The sequence below is a fragment of the Candoia aspera genome, chromosome 2, assembly GCF_035149785.1.
Source record: "Candoia aspera isolate rCanAsp1 chromosome 2, rCanAsp1.hap2, whole genome shotgun sequence".
NCBI classification, from domain to species: Eukaryota; Metazoa; Chordata; class Lepidosauria; order Squamata; family Boidae; genus Candoia; species Candoia aspera.
The window spans coordinates 8,637,813-8,664,020 of NC_086154.1; the positions used below are offsets into that span (position 1 = coordinate 8,637,813).

Sequence of the window (26,208 nt, forward strand, 5' to 3'; positions counted from 1 at the left end):
ATGTTTTAATTGAAATCGTTTTAATTCTTTTATAGTTTTTATTGTTGTAAGCTGCTCTGAGTCACTTGCTGAGAAGGGCGGCCATAGAAATTGAATGAATGAATGAATGAATGAATGAATGAATGAATGAATAAATAAAACAAGCATGACCAAAAATGGAAACCGCCCCCCCCCCAAAGAACCAAAAGCCAAAAAAAAAAAATGAGATTGCGTTAAAATCAAATCCAACTCATTAAAACAAAGTAAGGTCAGGCGGCTGAGAATGCAATTGGACGAAAAGCACAATGCACGCCAGAGACTGCAAGGCAGCTACCGTGCGTTCCCTGTGTGGCATGCAGGAGGGGCTGTTTGCCGTTGACAGGCGCTGGAAGGGGTACATGAGGCAACGTTCGGTGGCTAGAGAGGCAGGAAACAGCCTCCAGAGCTTGTTGCTGGCCCTCCTGGGCACTCCGTGGAAGAAATCGCTGCTGTGATAAAGGGAAAAAAACGTGCTTAGTGCGGTCGAGTGTGCTTTGTAGCCCAGGCAAAGGGCAGTCTTCTTTCTCGAGCATGCTGCTCCAGGAAATTCAGAACTGAGCCAAGGAATGCAAGCCAGATTCCTGTGCCCTGTGAGTGTTCGGACCAGCCTCTCTCAACCTTCTGACCCTGGAGGAACCCCTGAAATACTTTTCAGGCCTTGGGGAACCCCTGCACATTCAGGCTCGAATATATCCCACAAGTTACAAACTTACATTCGTTTCATGGGTAGGCCTGTATGCATGCATGAACAGTGTCCTTAAACGAAAAGTAAGAATGGAACTTACCCCACTAACATGAAGTTGCCCGAATTTGAATTAATTTTTTAAATAAATCATGATCTCCCAGGGAACCCCTAGTGACCTCTTGCAGAACCCGAGGGTGCCACGGAGCCCTGGTTGAGAAACCCTGGTGGGAAGAGCTTTTGCGCCAGCTCTCAGCTTCTGCGCCACAACAGGGTACACACAGGAGAAAAACCACACGGGTGCTCCGTGCGGGAAAAGCTTTAGCCAGAGGTGGCACCTTGTTGGGCATGAGAAAACCTAGCCTATGTTGGAGAAAAGCCGTTTATGTCTTCCGCTTGTGGAAAATCAGTAAAAACCGCCCAGAGTCCCCTCCTCGGGGGAGATGGGCAGTGATGGAAATTTGAAATATATATATATATATATATATATATATAAATATATATATATAAAATATATATATATGTAACTATAAATATTAATATTAATATAAATATATATGGTTCTCACATCGCTCGGGGGAGATGGGCAGTGATGGAAATTTGAAATACATATATATATATATATATATATATATATATATATATAAAATATATATATAAATATATATATATGTAACTATAAATATAAATATATATGGTTCTCACATCGCTCTGCCTGCCCGCGGCATGGGAAGATCCACACAAGAGGAAAACCAGACAGATGCTCTGTGGGAAATGCTTCAGTCAGAGAGTGTCCCTTGTTCCACACCAGAGAACTCCATGGGAGGAAAGCTGTTTCGATGCTCCGAGTGTGGGGAAAGCTTCAATGATCAGGGTTACCTCATCTCCCGCTGACGAACCCACACAGGTGAATAGCCAAGTGTACAGCTTGTGTGAAGAGTTTCAGTCAAACTTACCTTACAGCCCATAAAAAGATGCATATGGGATAAAGACCTTGCGAGCAGAAGATGGGATTTCATGCCATTTTACCAGCCCTGACTCTTGGAAAATACCCAGAAAATCCATGCAGGAGTGTAAGGATGCTGAGAAGCAGCCACACAGCTGCAGTGTTGCGAATTTTAGAGCAGCGTTTCTCAATCTCGACGACTTTCAGTTGTGTAGGGTTCAATTCCCAGAACTCTCCAGCCACTGACATACAATTTGGGTTCTACAGTTTATATTTTAGTGCAATATATATAGTCTTCACATTAGTGTCTTCTTGCAATGTATGATTTATTATTTACACCTTTTCTTTTGCTGATTTCAATTGCGCTCACCACGTATTTTTACAGTTAACAGAAAATGATCACAAGTTGGGTATGAAATGTCTTCTGAGTCAAAATGTCTTAAGCTGTTAATGATTAGACTAAATTAACTGTATGATACTTTAGATCTGACAATGAGTTGAGATTTGTTGGTTATCCAGCCATACTTTGTTTTCTTTTTTTCTCTTTTAATTGTGTATTTGTATCAGCATTACTTCTTTTCCTTTTTTTCCTTGAAAGTATAACAATAACTAAGAATACATTTTTAGAGAGGGGTGTGTGATGTGGTTGAAGCCACCATTTTTACTTCCATTTCGCCCTACCCCCCAACACTCCTGTAAAGTTGGCTAGCTTTTCCTTTGCTTTTTTCCCTTTACGTTTAGCATGTTGTGCGAACTGAGCCCGCTTAGTTCATCATTCAGTGTATTCTCCTTATCCAGAAAATGGGTCGAATCCATCACCATTAAGTGTGCTATGTGAACCTAGGTATCTAATACCGCAGTCTTCGACGATAAGGGGGAAAACCATTGCAAGAAAAGTGCACGACTCAATATGGTCACTTTATTTTACAGAATTTAATTTAGATCTGTATTGTTCAGAGAACGCAAGCAAAGAGGAGGAGTCAGCATGATAATGTTAAGGGATATACACACCACATCCAGTAAGGGCTTGTACTGAAAAACAGGAAGAGAGGAATTGATTTCAGAGGAACTGCAGTCGCCTTGATGTCCTCGGGAGGAAGAGGATGAGTTTCACAGAGTTCTTGACAAGCTTGAGGGAAAAGCTCTCCGAGGAGCATAGGGATGAGTTTTGTTTGGTTTAGCAAGTGGGCTGGAGTCCAGGATCCTTAAAAAGAATCAAAATAAGACCACTGAAGGATTTTAAAGATCTGCTCTATAGAGAATTCTATCTAGACCTTCCATCTTACCAAAACAATTAGTTGCAAGCATCATTCCTATGGGTGAGATGAACATCTGCTCTTTCCCCAATTTAGCACAATCTAGATCGATCAAAACTGTGGCTCCAGGGCCTCTCAGCTGAGGACCCCGAGACTCGGAGCCCCACCCGATGCCTGAGGCACCGGGCGAAGCCAGACTGACACGGTGATACTGTACTGGGGGCAGTGTGGAGACTCTGCTTGTGATCTGAAATGTCAAGATGTTGGTTCTTCACTGAAGATAAGCCCCCTAAAGGGGTTTACCAGAGTGTAAGGTCTTTCCAAAACAAACTTTAGAAAATATTAAAACAATGCCTTCGAAGTTCAGGGCAGGCCAGTGTAAAAAGACGAGTTTCTAAAAGATGCCTGAACCACTCTGAAACTGGGGCCTGACATGAATGAACATCAGAGGACAGGATATTCCAAAGCACTGGTAACAATGGAAGAGGCACTGGATTCTGCTTCGCTGTTTAGTAGGATTGCCCCCGAGAAGAGGCTACCAGAAGTTGTTTCAAATTACAGGTAGTCCTCGCTTAACAACGGTAATTGGGACCAGAATTTCCATCGCTAAGCAATGCAGTTGTAAAGTGCAACATCACTTAACTTCACCGCTTAACAACAGCAAACCTTGGTTACCGCTGTTAAGCAAATCACCACGGGTCACTAAGCGAGGACCTCATGTCACTTCCGACTTCCTGCTGGCTTCCCCATTAACTCTGCTTGTGGGAAGCCAGCAGAGAAGTTTGCAAATCATGATCACGTGACCGTGGGACACTGCGACAGTAGGAAGTCTGGGTTGGTTGCCGAGCACCCAGACCGCGATCACGCGACCGCAGGGGGTACCGCAACGGCTGGAACTTTGAGGACTGGTCATAAGTACGTCTTGCTCAGCACCACTGCAAGCTCAAAAGGTTGCTGAACAAGTGGTCGTTAAATAAGGACCACCTGTAAACGTGCACAAGGAAGAATGGCAAAAAGAGATCTGTTTTCTGGAACTAACGAGTTGGATGAGAGACTAACAGAACCCTCTTGGTTTCTAGGCTAAAACCGCAAAGTAAACAAAATCAGCAGTGGCAAAACTCTCTGGATTTATTGCCAAGGTTTATTGCCAAGGTGCACAGGCCCCTTTCTGAATTCACCAAGAGCCAAACTTGATTTGAAGGAGACTTTGCTGCTGTATCAACTGATGTCAGAGAAAAACAAACACGTCTTCAGCATTCTTTATACAACAATCGGATTGCTAAAAGGATGATAATATTTTGGAGGCAGAGAGCAGGAGAATGGCCCCCAATTTCCCTGTAAAATTCATGTGGGGTTCAAGTTTTGAATTCAAGTCTCTGCAGTTGTAATCCAATACATTATCAATTCTACCCCACACTGGCTGCCTCCGGAATATGAGCTGGGTCCGCACACCTTGCTAGGCTGGGTCAAAACGTGGGGAGGCAGTTTTGGGTTCCGCACACTACGGGAACCCTATCGTACGCAAATCAGCCATTGCGTCTTGCTGGCCCACGTTCAGAGGTAAGCCTGTTGTATGAACTCAGCCCTCCCTTCCAATACGGCTTATTCCTGGGACGACCAAAGGATTGAACCCAGGTGCATTCACATCGAGATGCACCATTCACTTCTATGGGTTAGAGTCAGCGCTTCTCAACCTCGGCAACTTTAAGATGGGTGGACTTCAACTCCCAGAATTCCCTAGCCAGCACGGCCACACCCCTTAAGTTGCTAAGGCTGAGAAAACAACGGGTTACAGGAAGCATCTGAGCCTCCACCCGAGAAAAGATGGAACAAAACCTACTCCGTGCCTGATGCAGAAGGCAGTTGTACACCTCAGTCTCTCCTGGGTCCCCAAACCCCTTTAGAGTTTTTCACAAGAAATAAACCAACGCCAGAATATTTTCTGAGGGGGAAAAAACATTAAAAGGAACTGTCATGTTCATCGTTCCAATGGTTTGAATACATCGTAACGTTTCACATGTCACTCTCCTGTTCCGTGTCTGTCATTTGCGGGGAGGGGAATTTCAGCCGTGCCAGGCTGTAATCTCCTTGCTGTTCTGCAGGAATGTATGTTTGGGTTATGACATGTCTTCAAGGTTACTTTCCCAGGCCGATGTGTGATGGTTGCCAACACCTGGGAGGGGGTGGTTGCTATGGTGGGGCGAGGGGCGGGATTGGGTTTGAAGCGAGGGTATTTAGTTTGTATTTGGCGCGCTTTTGCTCATTCTCAGCTTTCTCTGTATTTGCATACTATTCCTTTAATAAATCAGTTATCTTTAAGCCCGAGCTTGTGAGACTGAGTATTTGGGTTTAGGCAATCATTACATAAAGCTGAGAATGAATATGAAATTTTCCGCTAGCCCCCATCCAAGCCTTTGGTGAAGGGGAGAGCTAGCGATGACTTTAACAATGGATGGACGAATCGGGGCGCAACAGCGCTCCAGCGGGGACGGCGTGGCGGAAGCTCGGTCGGGGCTAGCTCATGCCACCTGGAGACCCCAATACCCCACGTTTCCGGAGGTGGAATTCGCTGATCGGCGGGTCAGGCCGCAACGGGCAGAGTCGCGGGGGAGCGACCTCAGCGCGGTGGCCGGTAGCGATGTTCCGGAGTCGGGGATGGGTTTGGAGGTGGAGAGCGGCGCCCCGGTGTGGTCCCCGGAGTGGCTGGCATCCTTGATGGCCCAGGCTGGGACGCGGCGTGGCTGCATGGTTCCGGCGAAGGAGGGCGGCACATCGGCATTTTCGTTGGAGTGGTGGGTGTTCCTGCTGACCGAAGCCGAGCTGCGGTGCGAGCGCTCGGAGGCGCAGCGGGACTGGATGAGGAACTTCCTGTGGCTGGAGGTGGCGCTGCTCCACGGGATGCAAGCGCGGCAGGAGAGAGCCATCGTTCCTGCCTGTGTCAGCGCCAAGAAGGGTGCGGCCTCGAGGGGCCTGGGCTGCGTGGAGAGCGGCGGCGGTCGGGCGGGATGCAGCGGAGAGGCTGAGGTGAGACAGCCCGCCTTGGGGCCTGAGGAAGAAGGCGACGCATTCATTGCACTGAGGGCGGAGGAGGTGGACCCACCGAGCGAGGCTGGCGATCAGCGAGAAATCCTGGATTTCGGGCGAGATAGGGGTGGGTTTCAGGGCTTTGTTTGCTGGAAGCATGTCCCTCCGGACTGAGTGGAGGGGCGGGGCTCTGTGGTTTGCTTTAGCATTCTCATGCTGTTTAGCCTTTTGCATTTATATGCTGTTTAACCACTGTAACCTGTTCCTTGCGTTTTGTCATGATCGCAATGTTCAATGCTAATATCTGCATCGTGAAAATTTTCATGCCAATGCTTAGATCTTGTGTAGAGATGAATGGGAGCGTTTCACATGTGGATTCTTTGATGCGTGTCTTCCTATGTATAGGTGCTGATGCGTGTCCCACACTGTAAAATCACTTAGCCCGTCTTTATTCTGCCTAGCCGCATGAACTTGCTGCTTAGTTTAGTTTCTTTAAGGGGGGCGATATGTCATGTTCATCGTTCCAATGGTTTGAATACATCGTAACGTTTCACATGTCACTCTCCTGTTCCGTGTCTGTCATTTGCGGGGAGGGGAATTTCAGCCGTGCCAGGCTGTAATCTCCTTGCTGTTCTGCAGGAATGTATGTTTGGGTTATGACATGTCTTCAAGGTTACTTTCCCAGGCCGATGTGTGATGGTTGCCAACACCTGGGAGGGGGTGGTTGCTATGGTGGGGCGAGGGGCGGGATTGGGTTTGAAGCGAGGGTATTTAGTTTGTATTTGGCGCGCTTTTGCTCATTCTCAGCTTTCTCTGTATTTGCATACTATTCCTTTAATAAATCAGTTATCTTTAAGCCCGAGCTTGTGAGACTGAGTATTTGGGTTTAGGCAATCATTACAGGAACCAATTCTTAGAATTTCATCCAAGAGCCTGGATGGCATTTAGACAGAATAACTCTCTGTTGGGAGTTGGTTCCTATGCCCAGCCTAACAAAGGTTCAGGAGGCTGTTATATAAGTCACCAGCTGCAAACTCCTCCATTATCAGTGAACCGCTCTGCCACCTCTTCAGATCACAGGAAAGCAGTTAGAATGGAAATTAAGACCTCTTGGCCGAAACGTGCTTTGTCACATTTGGGTTGCCTGAGAAACAGTTCAGTTGCTGGAATTTTTGTAACACATCCCTTTCTGCTCAACAAAGCATGCTAAAACAGAACAGAAGCTTGGGGGGGGGGGAATCACTTTCCAAGTTTTAGGCAGATGCCAAAGAGGCGGAGATCCCCCATCGTTGTAGTTGCGAGCTGTGTCCTCATCCTCAACCACCGAGGTCCCAGCAGATCCCAGGGATACACAAATCAATGAAGGAAAAGGAAAGGGTACGAGTAACACTGCCCCGCACCAGTGCAGAAACCAATTATAGAGAGTCCCCAATTATTAGAGTCCCCCTCTTTGGGGGGAGATGGGTGGTAATAGAAATCAATCAATTAATTAATTAAATTCCCTTCCTAGTCCAGAACACTAATTGTCCCATCCCACCCTTGTTTTCCTCGACTTTGCTTACCTTTCCGATGATCTTGTGCTATACAGCGGTGGTCAAAATAATTGTATTGCAGTCCAGGCTCATCTGGAGGGGAGCCAGAAAATACAAATCTCTGGTTAAAAAAAACAACCTGTATCGGGAAACCCGCGGCTGCAGAACCCCTCCAACCTCATGCAAGTGGGGCTGGAGACACACAACACGTTAAGTGTCTTGTCTGACCAGCTTTGGGTCTCAAAATGAGTCTCAATTTCAGCGTAAGTTGCTTTGGCACAGCAGCACGCAACTGCTGAAGCCCACCCAATGTCTCTGAGTAGCCATAGAATGCTACGCGGTTGACCAATTTTCACCGATCTATTCCTGAGGTGGCTGGGAGGGTTTGGGGGGAGAGGATTGTTTTCCTTACCACAGCGGTGGTGATTTCTTCCATGGAGAGTTCAGGAGGGACGGCAACAAAATCTGAGAATGAAGAAAGTTAATTCAGTGGGATGTTCAAAGCTTAAAGGCCTTCTGAGTCGGTGAAAATGTGGGAGCGAGGGGAGGGATTGGAAGAGGTGGCTGTTGCACATGGTGTTGGCCCTGCGAGGCAGTCCAGACAAGCACAACCAGGAGTACCAGCTCTATCTTTATTGTGAGGTTCCATTAACAGAATCTTGTAGGGCTGAAAGCCTTTCTCCCCTCCTCTCCTTTTATTTTCTGGAAAAGTAGGGCGGGTCCCTTCTGAAACGTTTCCCATGCCCACCCAGCTTCTCTGGGCTGAGACGTCTTTCATACGCTGGTGGTCCAGTCTGTGATTCTCCCTCCTGTCTCCCAAGGTCATTCCCACAGACCATCATGCATGGCTATGGGAAATGCAGATGGAGAGAAGTTGTGCGTGGCACGGGGCCACGTTATTTGTGGGACCCCCTCCCCCTGAGGATATCTGCCCATCCCACCAGATCAGAGAGGGTGGGTGGGCTCCACTTGTCCTCTTTTAGACAACGTCATCTGGTGGGACCTGGGAGGTGGGCCTTCTTCACAGCGGTGCCTGCCCTATGGAACAGCCTCCCCAGAGAACTGGAAGGCTGTGAAGACCTGGGTCTTCCCCCAAAGAGAGAAGCTTTATTCTGGCCAAGGACCAGCAAATCCAGCTCATGTATATTTTGGATAGGAATGTTAGGGCTCCTCTCATGCAAAGTAGATTTATTTTTGGCATTTTGTTATTTTTGTAAGTTGTCGTGAGCCACGCAAAGCTAGGATGTATAAGATGGGCAGTCATCTAAATCTTTTAAATGAACAAGTTCCTCTTCTGCTCATGATACCCTAGAAGTTGGGGTCAACTGGATGAGGCTGATAGAATAGTAATTTTTTTAAAAAAGGAAACAGAAAATACTTCTTTGCACAGCACAGAATTAAATTCTATGAATCGCTGCTTAGATTCAAGGGCTCTCAAAGGAGAATCAGACTGATTCACAAAGCATCTGCATAGCTTTGATGTTGTTTAATAAAACAGCTGTTAAATTCAGCCTTGTGTCTGATTGTGTACTGTGAGGCCAGGAGTGATGATAAATTCCACTCAGCGAGCAGGCTGGGAGAAGACAAAAGATACCCCCATCCTCGTTTCCACAATCCCTCCGGTGTCTGTAGCAATTGCTACTTGCCCGGGAAGCAAAGCCCCCTTCTCAACGGCCAGCACCAACACAGAAACTGTGATGGGAAATGGTTCTGATCCTGCTCTGCCAAATGGGTGGCCTAGTGGTGAAGGCAACAGGCTAGAAACCAGGAGGCTGTGAGTTCTAGTCCTGCCTTAGGCACAAAGACCAGCCGGGTGACTTTGGGCCAGTCCCTCTCTCTCAGCCCAAGAGCCAATCAGGTGTGATACGAGAGTTCTAGTCCCGCCTCAGGCATGAAAACCAGCCGGGTGACTTTGGGCCAGTCCCTCTCTCTTAGCCCAAGAGCCAATCAGGTGTGGTATGAGAGTTCTAGTCCTGCCTTAGGCACGAAGGCTGGCTGGGTGTCCTTGGGCCAGTCCCTCTCTCTCAGCCCAACCCACCTCACAGGGTTGTTGTGGGGACAAGAGGAGGAGGAAGGAGTATTAGGTTATATTCCCCACCTTGAGTTGTTTATGAAAATAATAAAGGCAGGATAGAAAATTAAATAAATAAATAAACAGGCCCCTGTTATACTGTATTTTATAGTACTGAGCCCATTTATAAATGTGTGAAAGCAGGCTGGGCCCTGCTGTGGACAGCTAATACCCTTAGAGAGAAGGCTGTAAAACTAAGCTTTTTTATCTTTCCATTTGTGTGTGTTTTGGGGAAGGCAAGAGGTGTCAATTGCCAATTCCATCTCCTTTAAAATGAGGAATTGCAGGAATTTAAATGGGGGTCTTTTGCACCCACTGCTGCTGGGTGACCTTGGGCCGGTCCCTCTCTCTCAGCCCAACCCACCTCACAGGGTTGCTGTTGTGGGGAAAAGAGGAGGAAGAAGGAGTACGAGGTATGTTTGCCGCCTTGAGGTATTTATTAAAAAAAAAAGGCAGGATAGAAAATTAAAAAAAAAAAAAAAAGGCAATTCCGTTCTTTAAGGACAACTGATTTTCTTTTACTATGGCTAGCAGACCCTTTAGAAATGAAACTTGGGTCATCCCCCTTCCTTTCCTATAGCCCCTGTGTCATGAGCACCGTTGAGCTGAATGCATCAGCACAACGGCACACATAACAATACCACAGAAACAAGAGCAGGGATTAAAAGATAAGCAAAGCGACGCACAACAACAGACACAGACCCCGAGGAGAAGGGAACGACCCCGGCCGGAAAATCCAGTCAAGAGAACACAAAGGGGGAAGAAAGAGCGACAAAGACTGGGCGGATCACGAGGCACACCTGGAGCTGTCAGCAGGAGCGCAATGGATATCGCCCAGCTGACAGCAATCACCGGCCCGAGGAGGAAACCGATTACGAGCAAAGCCCGGGGCACCAGCAGGGGCCCCGCGACCCCTCACCTACCGGCAACGAAGCATACAGGACTTGGGGGGATGACACAACCCAAGGTGGGGGGGGCGCTGACCGGCGCGGGCTATTTAAACCCCGTACCGGCGCGCTCCCTTCACTCTCAGCTTTTTCCAGCTATGCACTATGCTGAAATAAACCAGAACCTGATCTTCCCTGAATTAGTGTCTGTGTTTTACTCAGTAGTAGGCAGCGCATGACACCCTGTGCCTTTGGGGTAAGATAGGAGCCCAAAATAGCTTTTTGTACAGGGGAGGGGAAAATGGCATAGGAACAGCCCTTCTAGTGAGCTCCATTAAACTGTCTTCAAACCACACTGCACTCCCAGACTCTCCCCCTTTATTCTCTCTCTCAAACTCTTTCCATCTCATCGACCGCTTTTAAGTACTTTTAAAAAATTATGTTGTAAATACTTTTTTCTACAGCCTCAGACCTCCTCAGCCAAGTGTGACTTGGTGCCTTCAGGATCTCAAGGCAGAAATCTTTCCCAATCTGTTTTCCCCTCCGTATTGGAAGGGGATTCCGGTCAAGGAAGCCGTGCTGTCCTGCTGTTGGTGGATCTGAACAGGTTGGACGCTTGAGGCTACCGTCCTAATTTCCCACCGTGCCCCAGCACAACGCTAGGGCTTTGGGGGAATTTTCAGCAGCAGCCAGATTTGGCCGCCTGAGGTCCGTCCAGGCTGAGGACACCAGCCCTGGCAGTTCTTTGAGCAAGCATGAGGCTCGGTTGCCACCAGCCCTGGTGCTCCTAGAAAACCTGCCAACTGGAGCACCAGGAACTGATCTCAAGGTTCCCTGAAAGCGCACGTGCTTCCTCAAGAACAACTTCCTCTCTCCCCTAGAAAGGAGAAGACTCTTCCTGTTCAACCACGTTTCCCGTAGTGCCTCACCTGCATGGGTCCTTTCGTGCTCCACAAGAAGAGAGCGTTGACTGAAGCTTTCCGTGCACTCAGAGCACTGGTAGGGCTTCTGCCCCGTGTGAGCTGCCCGGTGGGTGAGGAGCGACTTCTTCCAGCTGAAGCTCTTCCCACACTCAGGGCACTTATAGGGTTTCTCTCCAGTGTGAGTCCGCTTGTGCACAATCAGGGCGACTTTCTGATTAAAGCTTTTCCCACAGTCAAAGCAGGCATATGGCTTCTCTCCCGTGTGGATGATCTCATGTCGAGCCAGGTGGTCTTTTTTATGGAAGCACTTCCCACACTCGGCACACGGGTAGGGCTTCTCGCCGGTGTGGATTCTCGTGTGGTTGATCAGGCCCACCTTCCAGTTGAACCCTTTCCCGCACTCGGAGCACTGGTACGGCTTTTCCCCCGTGTGGGTCCTCTTGTGCGTCATGAGACGGTCTTTCTTGTAGAAGCTTTTCCCGCACTCAGAGCACTCGTAGGGCTTCTCCCCCGTGTGAGTCCTCATATGTGCCACAAAGTTGGCCTTCACGCTATAGCTTTTCCCACACTCAGCACATTCGTGTGGCTTCTCCCCCGTGTGGGTCCGTTTGTGGGCAAAGAGTGACGACTTTGCGTGGAAGCTCTTCCCGCACTCGGGACACTTGTAGGGTCTCTCGCCCGTATGGATTCTCTTGTGTTGGATGAGGATCCATTTCCCGCTGAAAGTCTTCCCACACTCGGAGCACATGTAGGGTTTCTCCCCGGTATGGGTCCTCATGTGTATATTCAGAGCTGACGTCCAATTGAAGCCTTTGCCACAGATTTTGCACTCATGTAGATTCTGCTCCCCTGTATGTTTCCTCATGTGCATGATCAGGGAACGTTTCCAGTAGAAGCTTTGGCCGCAGTCAGAGCAAGTGTGGGACCGTTCCCCTGTGTGGGTTTTCTCGTGCCTTAAAAGGTAGGAGGAGCAGGAAAACCCCTTCCCGCAATGGGAGCACTGATACGGCCGCTCCCCTGTATGAATTCTCTTGTGGACATCAAGGTACGCTTTCAGAATGAAGCGTTTCCCACAGTCAGAACATTCATAGGGTTTCTCGCCCGTGTGGGTCCTCCGGTGCGTAATAAGGCCAGAAATCTGTTTGAAGCTTTTTTCGCATTCAGAGCACTCGTAAGGCTTCTCCCCCGTATGGGTCCTCTTATGTGTAACAAGGGTTGCTCCATGATTGAAGCTCTTCCCACACACCGAGCACATGTAAGGCTTCTCGCCTGTGTGGATTCTCCGGTGCGTGATCAAGTAATCCTTGCGGCCGAAGCTCTTCCCGCATTCAGGGCACTCGTAGGATTTGAGAGCCGATCCAACCGTGTGGGTTTTCTTATGTCTCCTAAACGATGCTGTGTAACTGAAGCACTTCCCACATTCGGCACACTGGTAAGGTTTCTCCGCTGTGTGGCTCTGTTTGTGGATGTTGAGAGTCCCTTTCTCGCGGAAACTTTTCCCACAGTCGGAGCACTGGTACGGCTTCTCTTCCGAATGAGTTCTCATGTGGACATTAAGAGCCGATTTCACGGTGAAGTTCTTCCCGCAATCTGAGCACTCGTACGGCTTTTCCCCCGTGTGGATCCTCCTGTGCACGGCGAGGTGCGGCTTACGGTTGAAGCTCTTCCCGCAGTCTGGGCACCTGTACAGCTTCTCCCCTGTGTGGATTCTCTCGTGCAGAATAAGGGACCCCTTGCGGAAGAAGCTTTTCCCGCATTCGGAGCAAGCGAAGGGCCTCTCCCCAGTGTGGATTCTCTTGTGTTGAAGGAGGTACGCTTTCTCGCGGAAGCTTTTCCCACAGTCTGAGCACTGATAGGGTTTCTCGCTCGCGTGGCTGGCCTCGTGGCTGAGAAGAGCGTGACGGGAGGAAAAACTCTGGTCGCACTGGGGACAGCTGTACAGTTTCTCTCTGCTGTGACCCCTCTCGTGTATTATCAACTGGGACCACTTGTGGAAACTTTCCCCACATTGCATGCATTTGTACGGATTCTCTTTCGGTTTCCTCCCTTGGAGAGGCCCCTGGGCACCCGCCGTCCTATCATCTCCCTCCAATGTCTCTTCCAGGGTTGCATCCTGTAGAGGTCCTCCTCCGACTTTTCCCAACGTTGCTTCTTCTTCCTGGGTAGACTTTTCCAGCCGAGGGTGGCCTTCCTTTTCTTGCGATGGATCATGGCCTGTTGGAACAAAACAAGACTTAAAACTGGGACTCTCGGCAACATCTGCTGAACTGAGCATTCTTCAAGCCCAGTTTTCAGCAATCTCCAGGGGTCAGGCTTGGGTGGAAGCAGATTTGATCTCTTTTTAGCCTAAGCTGGGAACCCCTATTTCAAACAAATTGGAGAAAGTATAGGTAAAGGTAAAGGTTTCCCTTAACGTAAAGTCCAGTCGTGTCCGACTCTAGGGGGCGGTGCTCATCTCCGTTTCTAAGCCTTAGAGCCGGCATTGTCCATAGGACACTTCCGGGTCATGTGGCCAGCATGACGACACGGAACGCCGTTACCTTCCCGCCGAAGCGGTACCAATTAATCTACTCACATTTGCATGTTTTCGAACTGCTTGGTGTGCAGGAGCTGGGACGAGCAACGGGAGCTCACCCCGCCGCGCGGTTTCGAACCGCCGACCTTCCGATCGACAGCTCAGCGGTTTAACCCGCAGCGCCACCGCATCCCTATAGAAAGTATACTTAATTCAAAAATGTTAGAATTAGAGGCTTATCCATTCTGTTCCCCCAGTTACACAAACAGCATTATCACAGTACCTTTTAGAACAAGAAGCAGACAACATGGAACAGAAGACATTTTGCTCATCTTAGATGAATTTTATGTATGTTGTGTATGAGCATCCTGGTGAGTCTCTCTCCTTGGGGAGAATGCTGCTGCTTTACTTACACAGACCACCACAGAGATTTCTTATATTGTTATTAATAAACAATATATTGACTGGATACTAAAGATAGTACAAAAATATACCACAATGGGAAGGGAGAGGAGACAAACCCTATGTCAGATTCCCCGATTAAAGGTTTCACAGAAACCCTTATCGGAGCATCTCCCATCATTTCCTTCTCCCAGGTTGCCAGATGGGAGGGGTGTGTGAAGTTGGAGTGTAAAGTGGTTTATTATGGCTATGGAGCACATCAAGGACACGAGGTTGAGATACCATCTGGATGGGAGGGGGAGTGACATGTTTCATAGGAAAGGGGACTAACTAAGGGGATGTAGTTTTAAGTTAGGTTTGAGCAGGAAATCTTTATTCGCAGCTTGCCTTCATTACGCTTCATTAAAACAGTTAAAGGAAAACCAGCCTCCCGACTGTGATTGTGTGAATGCTTGAATGATCAGGTGCTGACACGCTGGAACCAAGCTGGATTGTTACTGAATACAGAGAGGATTAATTTCCAAAAGTATCCAACAGGACTGTAAAAAAATTAATTCTAAATCTATGAAGGCTGGAGTTAATCACCAAGAACGTATATTTATTAGCATAAATAATAAATATGGGATGGAAACAGCCTTGGTCGCACTTATGGATGATCTCTGGTGGGAGCTGGATGGAGGGAGTGCATCCATCCTTGCTCTCCTTGACCTCTCAGTGGCTTTCGATACCATCGACCATGGTATCCTTTTGGGTCGGCTGAGAGAGCTGGGGGTGGGCGGCATAGTTCTGCGCTGGTTCACCTCCTTCCTCCAGGGCCGGTCCCAGTCGGTGGTGATAGGGGGGAGAGATCCCGCCCTCGACCCCTCCATTGTGGGGTGCCGCAGGGTTCGGTTCTCTCTCCTCTCCTATTCAACATCTACATGAAACCGCTGGGTGAGATCATCCGTCACCACAGGTTGAGGTATCATCAGTATGCTGATGATACCCAATTATACATCTCTATCCTGGGTGAAGTAAGTGATGCAGTGACTGCCCTTTCTCGGTGCCTGGGGGCTGTGGGGGTCTGGATGGGGAACAACAGGCTTCAGCTGAACCCTGGTAAGATGGAGTGGCTGTGGATTGACGGTGCCTCGTCTTCCAGGAAATTGTCATCTTTAGTTCTGGATGGGGTTGCACTGCCCCAGACAGACTCAGTGCGTAATCTGGGGGTCTTCCTGGACTCACGACTCCTGCTCAAAGAGCAGGTGGCAGTCATGGCCAGGAGGGCCTTTGCGCAACTTTGTGTTGTGCACCGGTTACGCCCGTTCCTAGAACGAGAAGCCCTCCGAACAGTCATCTCCCATACAGACTACTGCAATGCGCTCTACAGGGGGCTACCCTTGAAGAATCTCTGGAAGCTTCAGCTGGTCCAGAATGCAGCCCCATGGGTTATTTTTGATGCCCCTAGGTCGGCACATATAACACCTTTGCTACATAAGCTGCACCGGGTGCCAGTTTGCTTCTGGGTCCAATTCAAGGTGTTGGTTATCACCTTTAAAGCCCTACATGGCATGGGGCCAGGTTACCTGAGGTACCGTCTCATTCCCATTACATCGGCCCACCCCACCCGGTCATGCAGAGAGGGCATGTTATGGACCCCATCCGTAAGAGAATTTCATCTGGCGGGGTCCAGGAAATGGGCCTTCTCTGCAGTGGCCCCTGCCCTTTGGAACATCTTGTCCCCGGAGATGAGGCAGGCCCCTTCACTCCTGACCTTCCGGAAGGCCCTGAAGACCTGGTTCTGCCATCTTGCCTGGGGTGGGAAAGTGGGTAACCATTCTTGGGGGTGGCTCGCACCCTAGAGTCCCTCCCACTAGCTTTGAATTTTATACCCTCTTGTATTTTATATTTATTTATTGCATTTTATAGTAATTGTGTCTGGTTTTATGAGATTTTAACGTTTATGACCGTAGTTTGATTTTATTGTAAACTGCCCAGAGTCCCTCTTTTGGGGGAGATGGGCGGTAATTAAATTTGATAAATAAATAAATAGCAAAAGAGGAACATAAGCATAGTTTGGCTCCTGATTCTTTGGCTGTTCCGGTCTGAATAAAAAGATAAATAGTCAATACAGCACTTATAAAACTGTGGATGAAATACTCCAAAGAGTGGCATTTACTGTAGATTATAGGAAATGTTTATTTATTTAATTTTTATCCTGCTTTTATTTTTATAAATACTGCAAGGTGGCGAACATACCTAATCCTCCTTCCTCCTCCTATTTTCCCCACAACAACCACCCTGTGAGGTGGGTTGGGCTGAGAGGGAGTGACTGGCCGAAGGTCACCCAGGCGGCTTTCATGCCTCAGGCGGGACTAGAACTCTCCTACTACGCCTGATTGGCTCTTGGGCTGAGATATAGGGACTGGCCCAAGGTCACCCAGCCAGCTTTCAGGCCTGGAGTGGGACTAGAACTCACAGCCTCCTGGTTTCTAGCCCAGTGCCTTCACCACTAGACCAAACTGGCTCTATATCTATAATATCTACAATATTCCTCAAAATGGAGGCCCTGGTGTCACTATATATACAGATCAGAAATCTTTTCCTTCCCTCTGCAAATTCATTGCTCCAGTTGGCAACAGCTGACAGATCAGACATACTGTGGCTGTTGGAACTGAAACTGTGTACACAAAGTTGTTCTAATTTTTGTCAAGATTCTATCAAGGCTCCCAATTTGGAGCTGCTAAAATAGATGGGTAAGTTACTGGTTATTTTTCTATGTAGTAGAAAAAAATGGGAGTTAGACAAGCAGGTACTCCCGCCTCAAATCCACTTTCCCAGAGAAAATAAACTGTCAGCACAACCGGAAAAACATTTCGATGAACGGCAATTGAAACACCAGGAGACAGAGGAAGTGCCTGGAAGCAAGGGGCTTAGAGGTAACAGTAGCAAAGCCACACATCAGCAATAACTCTTGTTCAAAGAACATGGCCTTTGTCTCATCCAACCAACCATGGTCTTTGTAGTGCCCCCGTTGTTACAGTGCCACTAAGCACATGGTGTGCTATTTTCAATAAAACATTTTGCTGCTGCATCCAATCACGTGTCTCTTTTAATTTTACGAACTTTATACAGAAAGGTTGCATCCTTGCCTCTTTAAGGCTTCCACTTTGTCTGCCTCTGGTAACCGCAATAAACAATTTGCTTCAATGAAGGATCTGACTGATCCCCGTTACTAAAGACCTCTTGGGAGAAACTTCTCCTACGCCGAACACCCTAAAGGGAGCGCCCTGCGTTTAGTTACAGAGCGCAGGTCCTAGAGGAGATGCTTCACTGAACAATATTCTTGATCCTGTTAATAATTACTCCCTTGAAACCGATGTAGGAGATGCTGTAGTTTGATTCACAAAGATGTGACCTGGGACTAGTGCAGATGGTTTATGCCTACCTTTTGTCAGTACTGCACAGTATTTTTTTTTTTGGCAAAAGTCTACTTTGAGACTTGGAATTGGCTGGGCAACTTTTGGCACCCAGAAAACCGTGCCAACTATTTTGGGGCCTGTTATGATTAGAGGTAGCCTAAATGATGAGGAGGGGGGCTTCAAGCAACCCCAGAGTTTCAGGCTGCCCACCCTGATTAGTGGCCAAAAACAGATCGCTTTTTCTGACAATCCAGTAAGAATTAGATGTTGGGCGGAGACCTACCACCAGGGAAATGCCAACTCTTATGCTTTCATGGAGAGAATTTTATCCCCATAAACTGGCTGTTCTAGTTGATCTTGCATTCAGTGCGTCTTCCTCACAAAACAGACTTAAACTCATTGACTCTGTTATAGCAATTTGCCGCTCTCATTTTCCGCTAGTCCTAACCACAAGCTGTAGGTTTCTCCTGTTTTATTTTGTTCTAAGCCAAGATACTCCATGGGGATTATTCTTTCGTTATGCACATCAACAGACTGTCCTCTACCCTACTTGCGCCAGCCAGACTCTGCCCCATGCACTTTTTTGTGCTGTTGAGGTTTTAGGCAGGGGGCTGAATCTCACGGACGCTCCTTGAGCCACAAGCCAAATTCAATCAGAGATGCTTCTCTGCGCTTTCCCCCACAAGCTGGCATAGCCCTGGTTTTGCCAGGCTCCTGAGCAAAGGTTAGAGGACCAGCTTGGCGCCAGAAGCCAAAATCAATCAGCCTGCGCCCCCCAATTATTGCCAGTTTAATTCAGAGAAAAGCTGAAATGCACACGTGCCAACCAAAAACCGATGGAGAGTTGCTTTCTGGCCTTGAAAAAGGCAGGGCAGGAGAGGGGGCCCCAGCAGCGCCGGGGTGTGTGTGCTGAGATGGGGGTGGAAGAAGCTGATCAGAGGGGTGGACAAAAGGAAGAGAGGACCTCTTTCTAAATTCACTGCCCACGGGGGACACTTCCACGTGAAGTCAATGATTGCCACGATTTCCCATCCTCTTCGCTGCTAACAGAAGTACGGCTGCTTTCTCCCCGCCCTGGAAGAGAAGAACCAATCACTGCCCTGCAAGAGATCACACGGCTTCCTGCAATGGCAGCCACGTCTCCAGCCTTGGTGCTGAGCTGTGATAGAAGGCATGCTCGGCGAGCACAGACTCCCCCACTTTCTTCCGGTCTCAGGGATGGGCCTGCAGACGGAAGCTTTGCTAAAAGTGTTTTTGCTTCAACCGCGTTGGATGCCAGCCACGGGCCAATGGCTTTATTGAAAATCCCACCAAGTACCTTTTTTCTTAATTTTCTATCCCGCCTTTATTATTTTTATAAATAACTCAAGGCGGCAAATGTACTTAATACTCCTTCCTCCTCTTATGGGAATGAAGCGATGTTATTTGCTTCAAGATGTGGCCTCAGACTGAAAATTAATCGCAGAGCAGTGACCGGTTAAAACCCCAAATAAAACGGTGTTTCCGTTGTTATACTTGCAGTTGCCATTTTTATGAAGAACATCAGCACGCTGAACTGCAAACAGCCACCGTTTCTTAAATGACTGAAATATAATAGGCTGGTACATTAGGCTGAGGGAAAAGATTATCCCAGATTGAATGATGGGGCATGGACGCCATTTTTAAAGAGGCCAGTATGCCCTGCACGCAGGGACCGACGATAAAAACAGGGAATTACTGGAGTGACTTCACGAGGCCGTAAGAGAATGAAACAGATAATAAGAGAGAAAATGGAAAGAGAGGCAGTTTGGTGGAGTGGTTAAGGGCGCCTGCCTAGGAGCAGACCCTGAGTTCTAGTCTTGCCTTAGGCACAAAGCCAGCTGGGTCGTTTTGGGCCAGTCACTCTCGCTCAGCCCCAGGAAGCAGGCAATGGCAAACCATTTCTGAAAAACCTTGCCAAGAAAACTGCAGGGACTTTCCCAGGGTGTCACAAGGAGTCAACACTGACTCAGGCACAAGGGTAAAAAAGAGAGGAAGAAAGAGCATGGATCAAGCCCACTAGGCTAGGACAAATGCTCCACAGCTGGTGAAGTACAGTTCTTCCATTGTGTGTGTGGACTTTTTTTTTTTTAGTTGAATGTTCCAAGTTCTGAACAGAAAGACCAAGGTTCTGTTAAAAAGGAGAAGCTGAAGATGGGATATTGCTGTGTGAAAGTCACCATGGACTTGTTTTTCTTCTTCAACCACCTTTTCTTTATCTTGGGTGCGCTGATGGTTGGATTTGGAACCTGGATTTTGGTTGACCAAAGGTCCTTCATGCCCCTCCTGCAGAACTCGGCGCCATCGTTCCAGGTGGGGGTCTACGTCTTCATTGGAGTCGGCGCCGTCACGATGGTGCTTGGCTTCCTGGGCTGCGTAGGGGCCTTCTGTGGCATCCAGTGTGTCCTCGGCTTGTACGTCGCAGGCCTGCTGCTCATTCTCTCAGCCCAGATTGCTGCTGGTCTGTTGATCTACTTCCAACAGAGCTCGCTAAAAGCAAGAATGCCTCAGGTGGTCGTTGATCTCTTCCAGACGTACGACCCCAGTGATGAAGTTAATCACACCCTCGAGATCGCGTGGGACTTCGTTCAATCCCAGCTGTCGTGCTGCGGCTGGACCGGACCCGAAGACTGGCAATTCAACAAGATCCTTTGGAACAGAAAGCTGGCGTTCTATCCGTGTTCTTGCAGCAACGAGACAGTGGACACCCTGATAGGGACAGGCTTCTGCGTTTTGGATACCGATGCCAACACAACCACGGTGGCCGACTGGCCTGTTAAGAAGCAGGGGTGCCGGACGGTTGTGCAGAGCTGGTTGCAGGAGAATTTTGACATCTTTCTTGGGGTCTGCATCGGAGTTGCCTTCACAGAGTTACTGGGAATAGGGCTTTCTGCCTGCCTCTGCAAAGGCAAAAGATGCCATTGCTGAGGACAACACCCAAGCGTAGGAACCTTGGAGCCTGGATGTGACCCACAAGGAAAGGGGCAACTGGTTTCCTTATTCCAGATGGTTCTTGGCAGTCCCTGCTAGAGCATCTAGCCAGACAAGTCTTCCTCGACTCAGCTTGTTCCTTCCACCTTTACAGCCAATAATGAAAAAGGATACAAAGGTGCTGAATGGCACTGCATTTAGGTTTCCTTCACCACCATAATAAGATTGAGGATGCCCTTTGCACCTTTCTGACTCCCCTTTTGCTTGATAACCCTTTCTTTCTATACAACTTGGGTGGATTTGGGGGATTAGGCTGGTGGACTTCATTTGCCATATTTCTTCAACCTCTTAAAAATAAAGTAACAACGGTACGTATTTCTTTCCCTTCCTGTTTGGGGATACCCATGAGATCAAAGGTTGGGTCAGCTTCCAAAGATGGGTGTGAATCACAGGGTGGAGTATCTGAAGTTTCTTTCTTCCTTCCTTCTCAGCTGTACTAGGCTCCTCTTCCAGATTCAAGTTCACCTGAAGGCAGTTTATTTTTTTAATAGTACTTTAATTAAAAATTAAGATTGCGAAGATAAAAACTAATGCAAACTAAAAAAAAAAGAAAAAAAGAAAAAGAAAAAAATAGAAGGTGCAGAAAAGAAAAAATAGAAAAGAAAAAATAAGGACATGGTAAAGAAAAAGAAAAGAAATATATAAAGTGACTTCCCCCTTCATCACAACGTATAAACAATTTTAGTAACTTATCAACTTCTCTTAAAATACAACAAATGATTTCTTCTTCCTGTATTCCATCTCTTATCTATGAACAGATCTTAAAGCCTTGTTGTTTCAGTCCTGATCAGCAAAAGTCCATTAAGGACTACCAGAGATAACAACATACTATTTTAACACTGATCAAATAAACCAAATTTATATTCCTTCCTTTTCACTTTTAACAATCTTGATCTTTAGTCCCTTCAAATAATGTCCTAGAACTTGATTTCTTTTCATTTTTATTTTGTCCCTTACAACATTCTTCAAGCCTCTTTTGTAAATCCAATATAGGAAAATTATCCAGGTCACTCTTTTGGTTTGTTATTTGTATATCCCTTTTAATTATTAAGACATCGGCTGCTTTCTTTTGTATGTCCAGTGTAGCATCTTTTTCCATATCATTCTTGTAGCCTGTCATTTTTAAATCCACTTTCAGATCAGGCTCAGTCTTGTCCGGTAAAACTTGTTCCTATTCCATAACATCTTTTAAACACAGTCTATCTATAGAGGTAGACACTCTTAAAATTAACTTTGGGTCCATTGTTCAAAAATGTCCTTCGTTATGTCCAATGTTAAAATATTTTGCTTCATTCTGTATTAGAAAGTCAAATTTAAGTGCTCTTTAATTGTAATCTTTAGTTCTTTCTGGTTCCCTCTAGTGTCAAACCTTCAAAGTCTTATCCTATCATGTTTTTAAAAGAAAAACAAAAGCATTTTCCCATGGGAAGGCTTCTTATAATTAATTCCAAAATCTTATTTCAAATCCGTCTGGACCCTTAGTCTGTTTGTAACTTTCCAAAATCAAAGTTCTATTCATCCTTTTGCTGTTTCCAAAAAAAATTAAACTTGTATTTAAAACTTCTTTCACTAAGGACTGAAGGAATCTCAGCCGTATTTTCAGACTTGTCAATCCAAAGGTTCCCAATAGCTGAAAAGTGGTTAACAAGCAATTTCCAAAAGTGATTAGAAAAAGAAGTATGCAAACCCAGTGTCCTTTTGAAGGCCCCAACTACGGTTTGAGCAAGATAGCTATTCCCTTGTCTCCCAGAGATCTAAACCTGCCAGAGACCACTGTCCTGCGGTCTCCCCACAAGGAGCAACTGTCTGGAGCACTTGTGGGTGATCTCAAGTCCTCTCCTTGTCCGGAGAGGAGTTACAAAGAGCCGGTCTACTTGTCGGCAATTCTTTCATCCATCCTTCAGGGCAAATAATCTAATTACCACCCAATGAACACACACAACCCTCCCCGCTTGGGAATCAAAGCCTCTGTATGAAAAGATCAGGTTATCCCCAGCCCTATCTTACAGAAGAGATGCCTCTCTGCCTACAGCATCATTTCCCCCCCCATCAATTCAGGTTTAGCATACTGGGGGGGGGCACCAATCTGTTGGCAAACAGACAATTCTTTCCACAATTTCCCCCTCTCTCTGTGCTTCTTGTGAAAAGTGAGAAAATGAGGAAGCTGCATGTGGATAATACAGAGCTGAAAGGGGAGAGATATCTTCCCCAGACAAAATAGAAATCTTGGCAACTAACTTGTGAAAAAAAAAATCCAATTAACAAACAGCCACAGATGCCAAAGGGATTACCTGCTGGTGCACCTTTCCTTTTCTCAGCTGATTCTTTCTGTTCTTGGACCTTGGGATCATCCAGATGTTCAGAATTTTCTTCTGCCTCCTCCCTGTTGCTCCCTCCCCAGGATGCCTCACGTGGGTCCGCATCCTCATTACTCTGCCGTGCGTCCCTGGCTGGAATCACCAAAAACACAGAACCGTCAGCCCCAAATTCACCTTTGGCAGAAGGGTTGAAACAAAAATACAGTTCCTCCAATTCACCTCTCCCTAGTTTCTCGAGCTGTGAAGGAGATGGGCGAAGGACTGTACTTTCAGACATGCAAGATTTGTGTGAGATGGGTGGCCATATCACATGACTGATTGATAAATCAATTTTTGCTAAATTGATTGATAAATTGATTAACTGACTGATAAATCAATTTTTGCGAGCTGTTTTTGGTGCCCCCAGAAGGGCACATGTAACACCACTGCTGCGCGAGCTGCATTGGGTGCCAGTTTGCTTCCGGGTCCAATTCAAGGTGTTGGTTATCACCTTTAAAGCCCTACATGGCATGGGGTCAGGTTACCTGAGGGACCACCTCTTCCCCGTATCATCAGCCCTTCCCACCCGATCGTGCAGAGTGGGCATGCTACAGACCCCGTCAATAAGAGAATTCCATCTGGCGGGGTCCAGGAAGCAGGCCTTCTCTGCAGTAGCTCCCGCCCTGTGGAACATGCTGCCCCCGGAGGTGAGATTGGCCCCATCGCTCCTGGCCTTTCTGCGGAGTCGGAAGACCTGGTTCTGCCGCCTCGCTTGGGGTGGAGAGGGGAATAGAGCTACATGGGGATGGTTGCTATAGACCACTCCTCCCACACTTGGACTGTTTTAGATGTTTCATCGCTTGGATTTTTTATTCTTTATTTTTTATTTCTATGTATAGTATTTTTATAGTATTTTATTTTTTGTATTATTCTGATGGTTTTAATCACTTGTTGTAAACCGCCCAGAGGCCTCTGACAGGAGGAGATGGGCAGGGATAAATTAGATAGATAGATAGATAGATAGATAGATAGATAGATAGATAGATAGATAGATAGATAGATAGATAGATAGATAGATAGATAGATAGATAGATAGATAGATAGAATGTAGCTTTACAATAAAGTAGAATCTGGTGGTGCTTCCTATCTGGTTTACCCTGCAAGGCCAACATCAATCTTGCAAGCCTGAAAGTTCAATCCTCTCCCCCTGCCATCTCCTTTATAGCCCAAGAAACCAGGGAGGGTCCCTTCTGAGCCTCTTGCCCTGCTCACTATGCAGCTGTGGGCTGTGCTGTCTCTTATCTGACCGTTCCCTTGGCAGCGTCTCTGGGCCCCGTCTCCTTTCCCACATAACGTTACAATACAGATAACAAGGGTCCAGATTCTGGAAGAGTGCCTAACCCAAAAAGAGGCTGGCCACTAAGGGGGGAAGAGTGAAGGCGATCAGCCCGTACCCGTGAGGAGAGGCCAGAGATGCCCTTAAGTCACATCAGTCCCGGGGACACAGGAGGCCGGCCTGCAAGCCTTCAACTCCATACCTGCTTCTTGTCACTTTTCTGCCTTACCCTCCCTTCAGACCCCTGGCTTGACATTTGGATCGGCTCCCTGGTGCCTGAGCCCCGGACTGCCACAAACCATGGCTTTATCTCTGCCTCAGCTGTCACGGAGAGTCCCAGCTTCCCCTGGCCCCTCTCAATGCGGCAGCAAGGCCTTCACACTTGGATTGGCCTGCTGCCCTGTTCTGTTCTGCATCGTCTGGCACAGGACACTCTCTCCCTGCATCCACCGGCACTGGCCACGCTGGCTGGAGCTGCAACTGGCAACATCTGTGGGGCAAACCCAGCTATTATTCCAGAAGCCACAGGGAAGCAAATCATGGCTTGATGCAGTGAGTGAACCTGGTTGCAGAGCAGAACATTCTTCCTGACTCTGTCTCCACTCCTCCCCAACCACATCATTCCCAACAGGTACCCACTTTCAGCCACTTCAACCTCAGAGGACACGTTCTCCTTGGATCCATCTTCCTTCTGGACAATCTCTTTCATGTTCCCGTCTTCTGGAAGATAAACAGAAATGACTGATTGTGGAAGGAGGAAAAAACATTATTGGGACAGGTCCCTTGCCCAGCAAGGATAAAGACAAATCCAGTTTTGATTGGTCTTAAAGGGAGGCAAAGATGGTCTAAGAATGTATCATTTATTATACAAGATAGTTTATTAAGGCCAAAAGACCCCAACAGCGAATTCACAGATAAAATAAGTTGAGGCATGACATTAACACTTTTAAAAACTCACTTGTTAATTTATTAATAAATATCTTGTCTTTATTGTCATCGTTAAATATTTGCCTGTGCCTGCTTTTTATCTGAGAGTAACTTTTTAACATAATCAGAAATAATTCTTCCTGGCCTCGGTTTTAAAATAGGTCAGATTATATCCAGCTGAAAACTTCTGTAGAAATCACAATACGGTAAAACACATTCCCAGGATTCAAGGTCAATACCATTATAGGAGTAACAACTTTGACAGATGGGAATCTTTTCAACTTTACCATGTAAGATATCTGATGGCAACACTTTTGATCTAGCTCAGTGTTTCTCAACCTTGGCGACTTTAAGATGTGTGGACTTCAACTCTTGAAGTTGAACTCGTCTTAAAGTTGCCAAGGTTGAGAAACACAGAGCTAGCTAATGGTTAAAAATTAATATATGACCAGAGACTCTGCAAAATGATTCTTGTTCTCTTAGCCGGTAGCCATACATGAATGGAAGAAACAAAAAAACACTTTTTAGTAACTGCACTATTCGTCACCTCACTCAGGACTAGGGGATTATAAAAGCAGGCCTCAAAATGGGAGGTCTGGAAGAAGGAAGGGAAGGTGAGTGGAAATGGGTTGTCAGATTCCCCGATTAAAGGTTTCACAGAAACCCTTATCGGAGCATCTTCCATCATTTCCTTCTCCCAGGTTACCAGATGGGAGGGGTGTGTGAAGTTGGAGTGTAGAGTGGTTTATTATGGCTATGGAGCACATCAAGGACACGAGGTTGAGATATGCCGGGAAAACCATCTGGATGGGAGGGAGAGTGACATGTTTTGTGGGAAAGGGGACTAACTAAGGGGATGTAGTTTTAAATTAGGTTTGAGAGGGAAATCTTTATTCGCAGCTTGCCTTCTGTACTGTTCGTTACGCTTCATTAAAACAGCTAAAGGAATCCCACCCTCCTGACTGTGTGTGTGAATGCTCGA

At 47.1% G+C, this 26,208-nt stretch overlaps 2 protein-coding genes across 2 annotated transcripts in view; one reads left to right on the forward strand and one right to left on the reverse strand.

The window, feature by feature from the left end:
* Positions 1-2,551: 2,551 nt before the first annotated feature.
* The window catches only part of LOC134492055 (zinc finger protein 585A-like), a 36,546-nt gene continuing 12,889 nt past the window's right edge, over positions 2,552-26,208 (reverse strand). Inside the window, exons 6-11 of the mRNA XM_063296173.1 lie at positions 24,939-25,019; positions 22,958-23,116; positions 11,346-13,553; positions 7,871-7,923; positions 7,489-7,551; positions 2,552-2,850 (exon numbers count right to left, since the gene is read on the reverse strand). Of these exons, the coding sequence (XP_063152243.1) occupies positions 7,507-7,551; positions 7,871-7,923; positions 11,346-13,553; positions 22,958-23,116; positions 24,939-25,019 (2,546 nt within the window). The 3' untranslated portion in view covers positions 2,552-2,850; positions 7,489-7,506. The remainder of the gene's footprint in view (positions 2,851-7,488; positions 7,552-7,870; positions 7,924-11,345; positions 13,554-22,957; positions 23,117-24,938; positions 25,020-26,208) is intronic.
* Positions 19,719-20,653, forward strand: LOC134492152 (CD82 antigen-like). The gene has a single exon (XM_063296327.1). It carries the CDS (start codon positions 19,830-19,832, stop codon positions 20,601-20,603), a length of 774 nt encoding a protein of 257 aa, XP_063152397.1. The 5' UTR covers positions 19,719-19,829; the 3' UTR covers positions 20,604-20,653.

What these genes read in the sequence shown, in the direction of transcription:
- LOC134492152 (XM_063296327.1), top strand. Translation starts at nt 19,830, where the DNA reads ATGGGATATTGCTGTGTGAAAGTCACCATGGACTTGTTTTTCTTCTTC.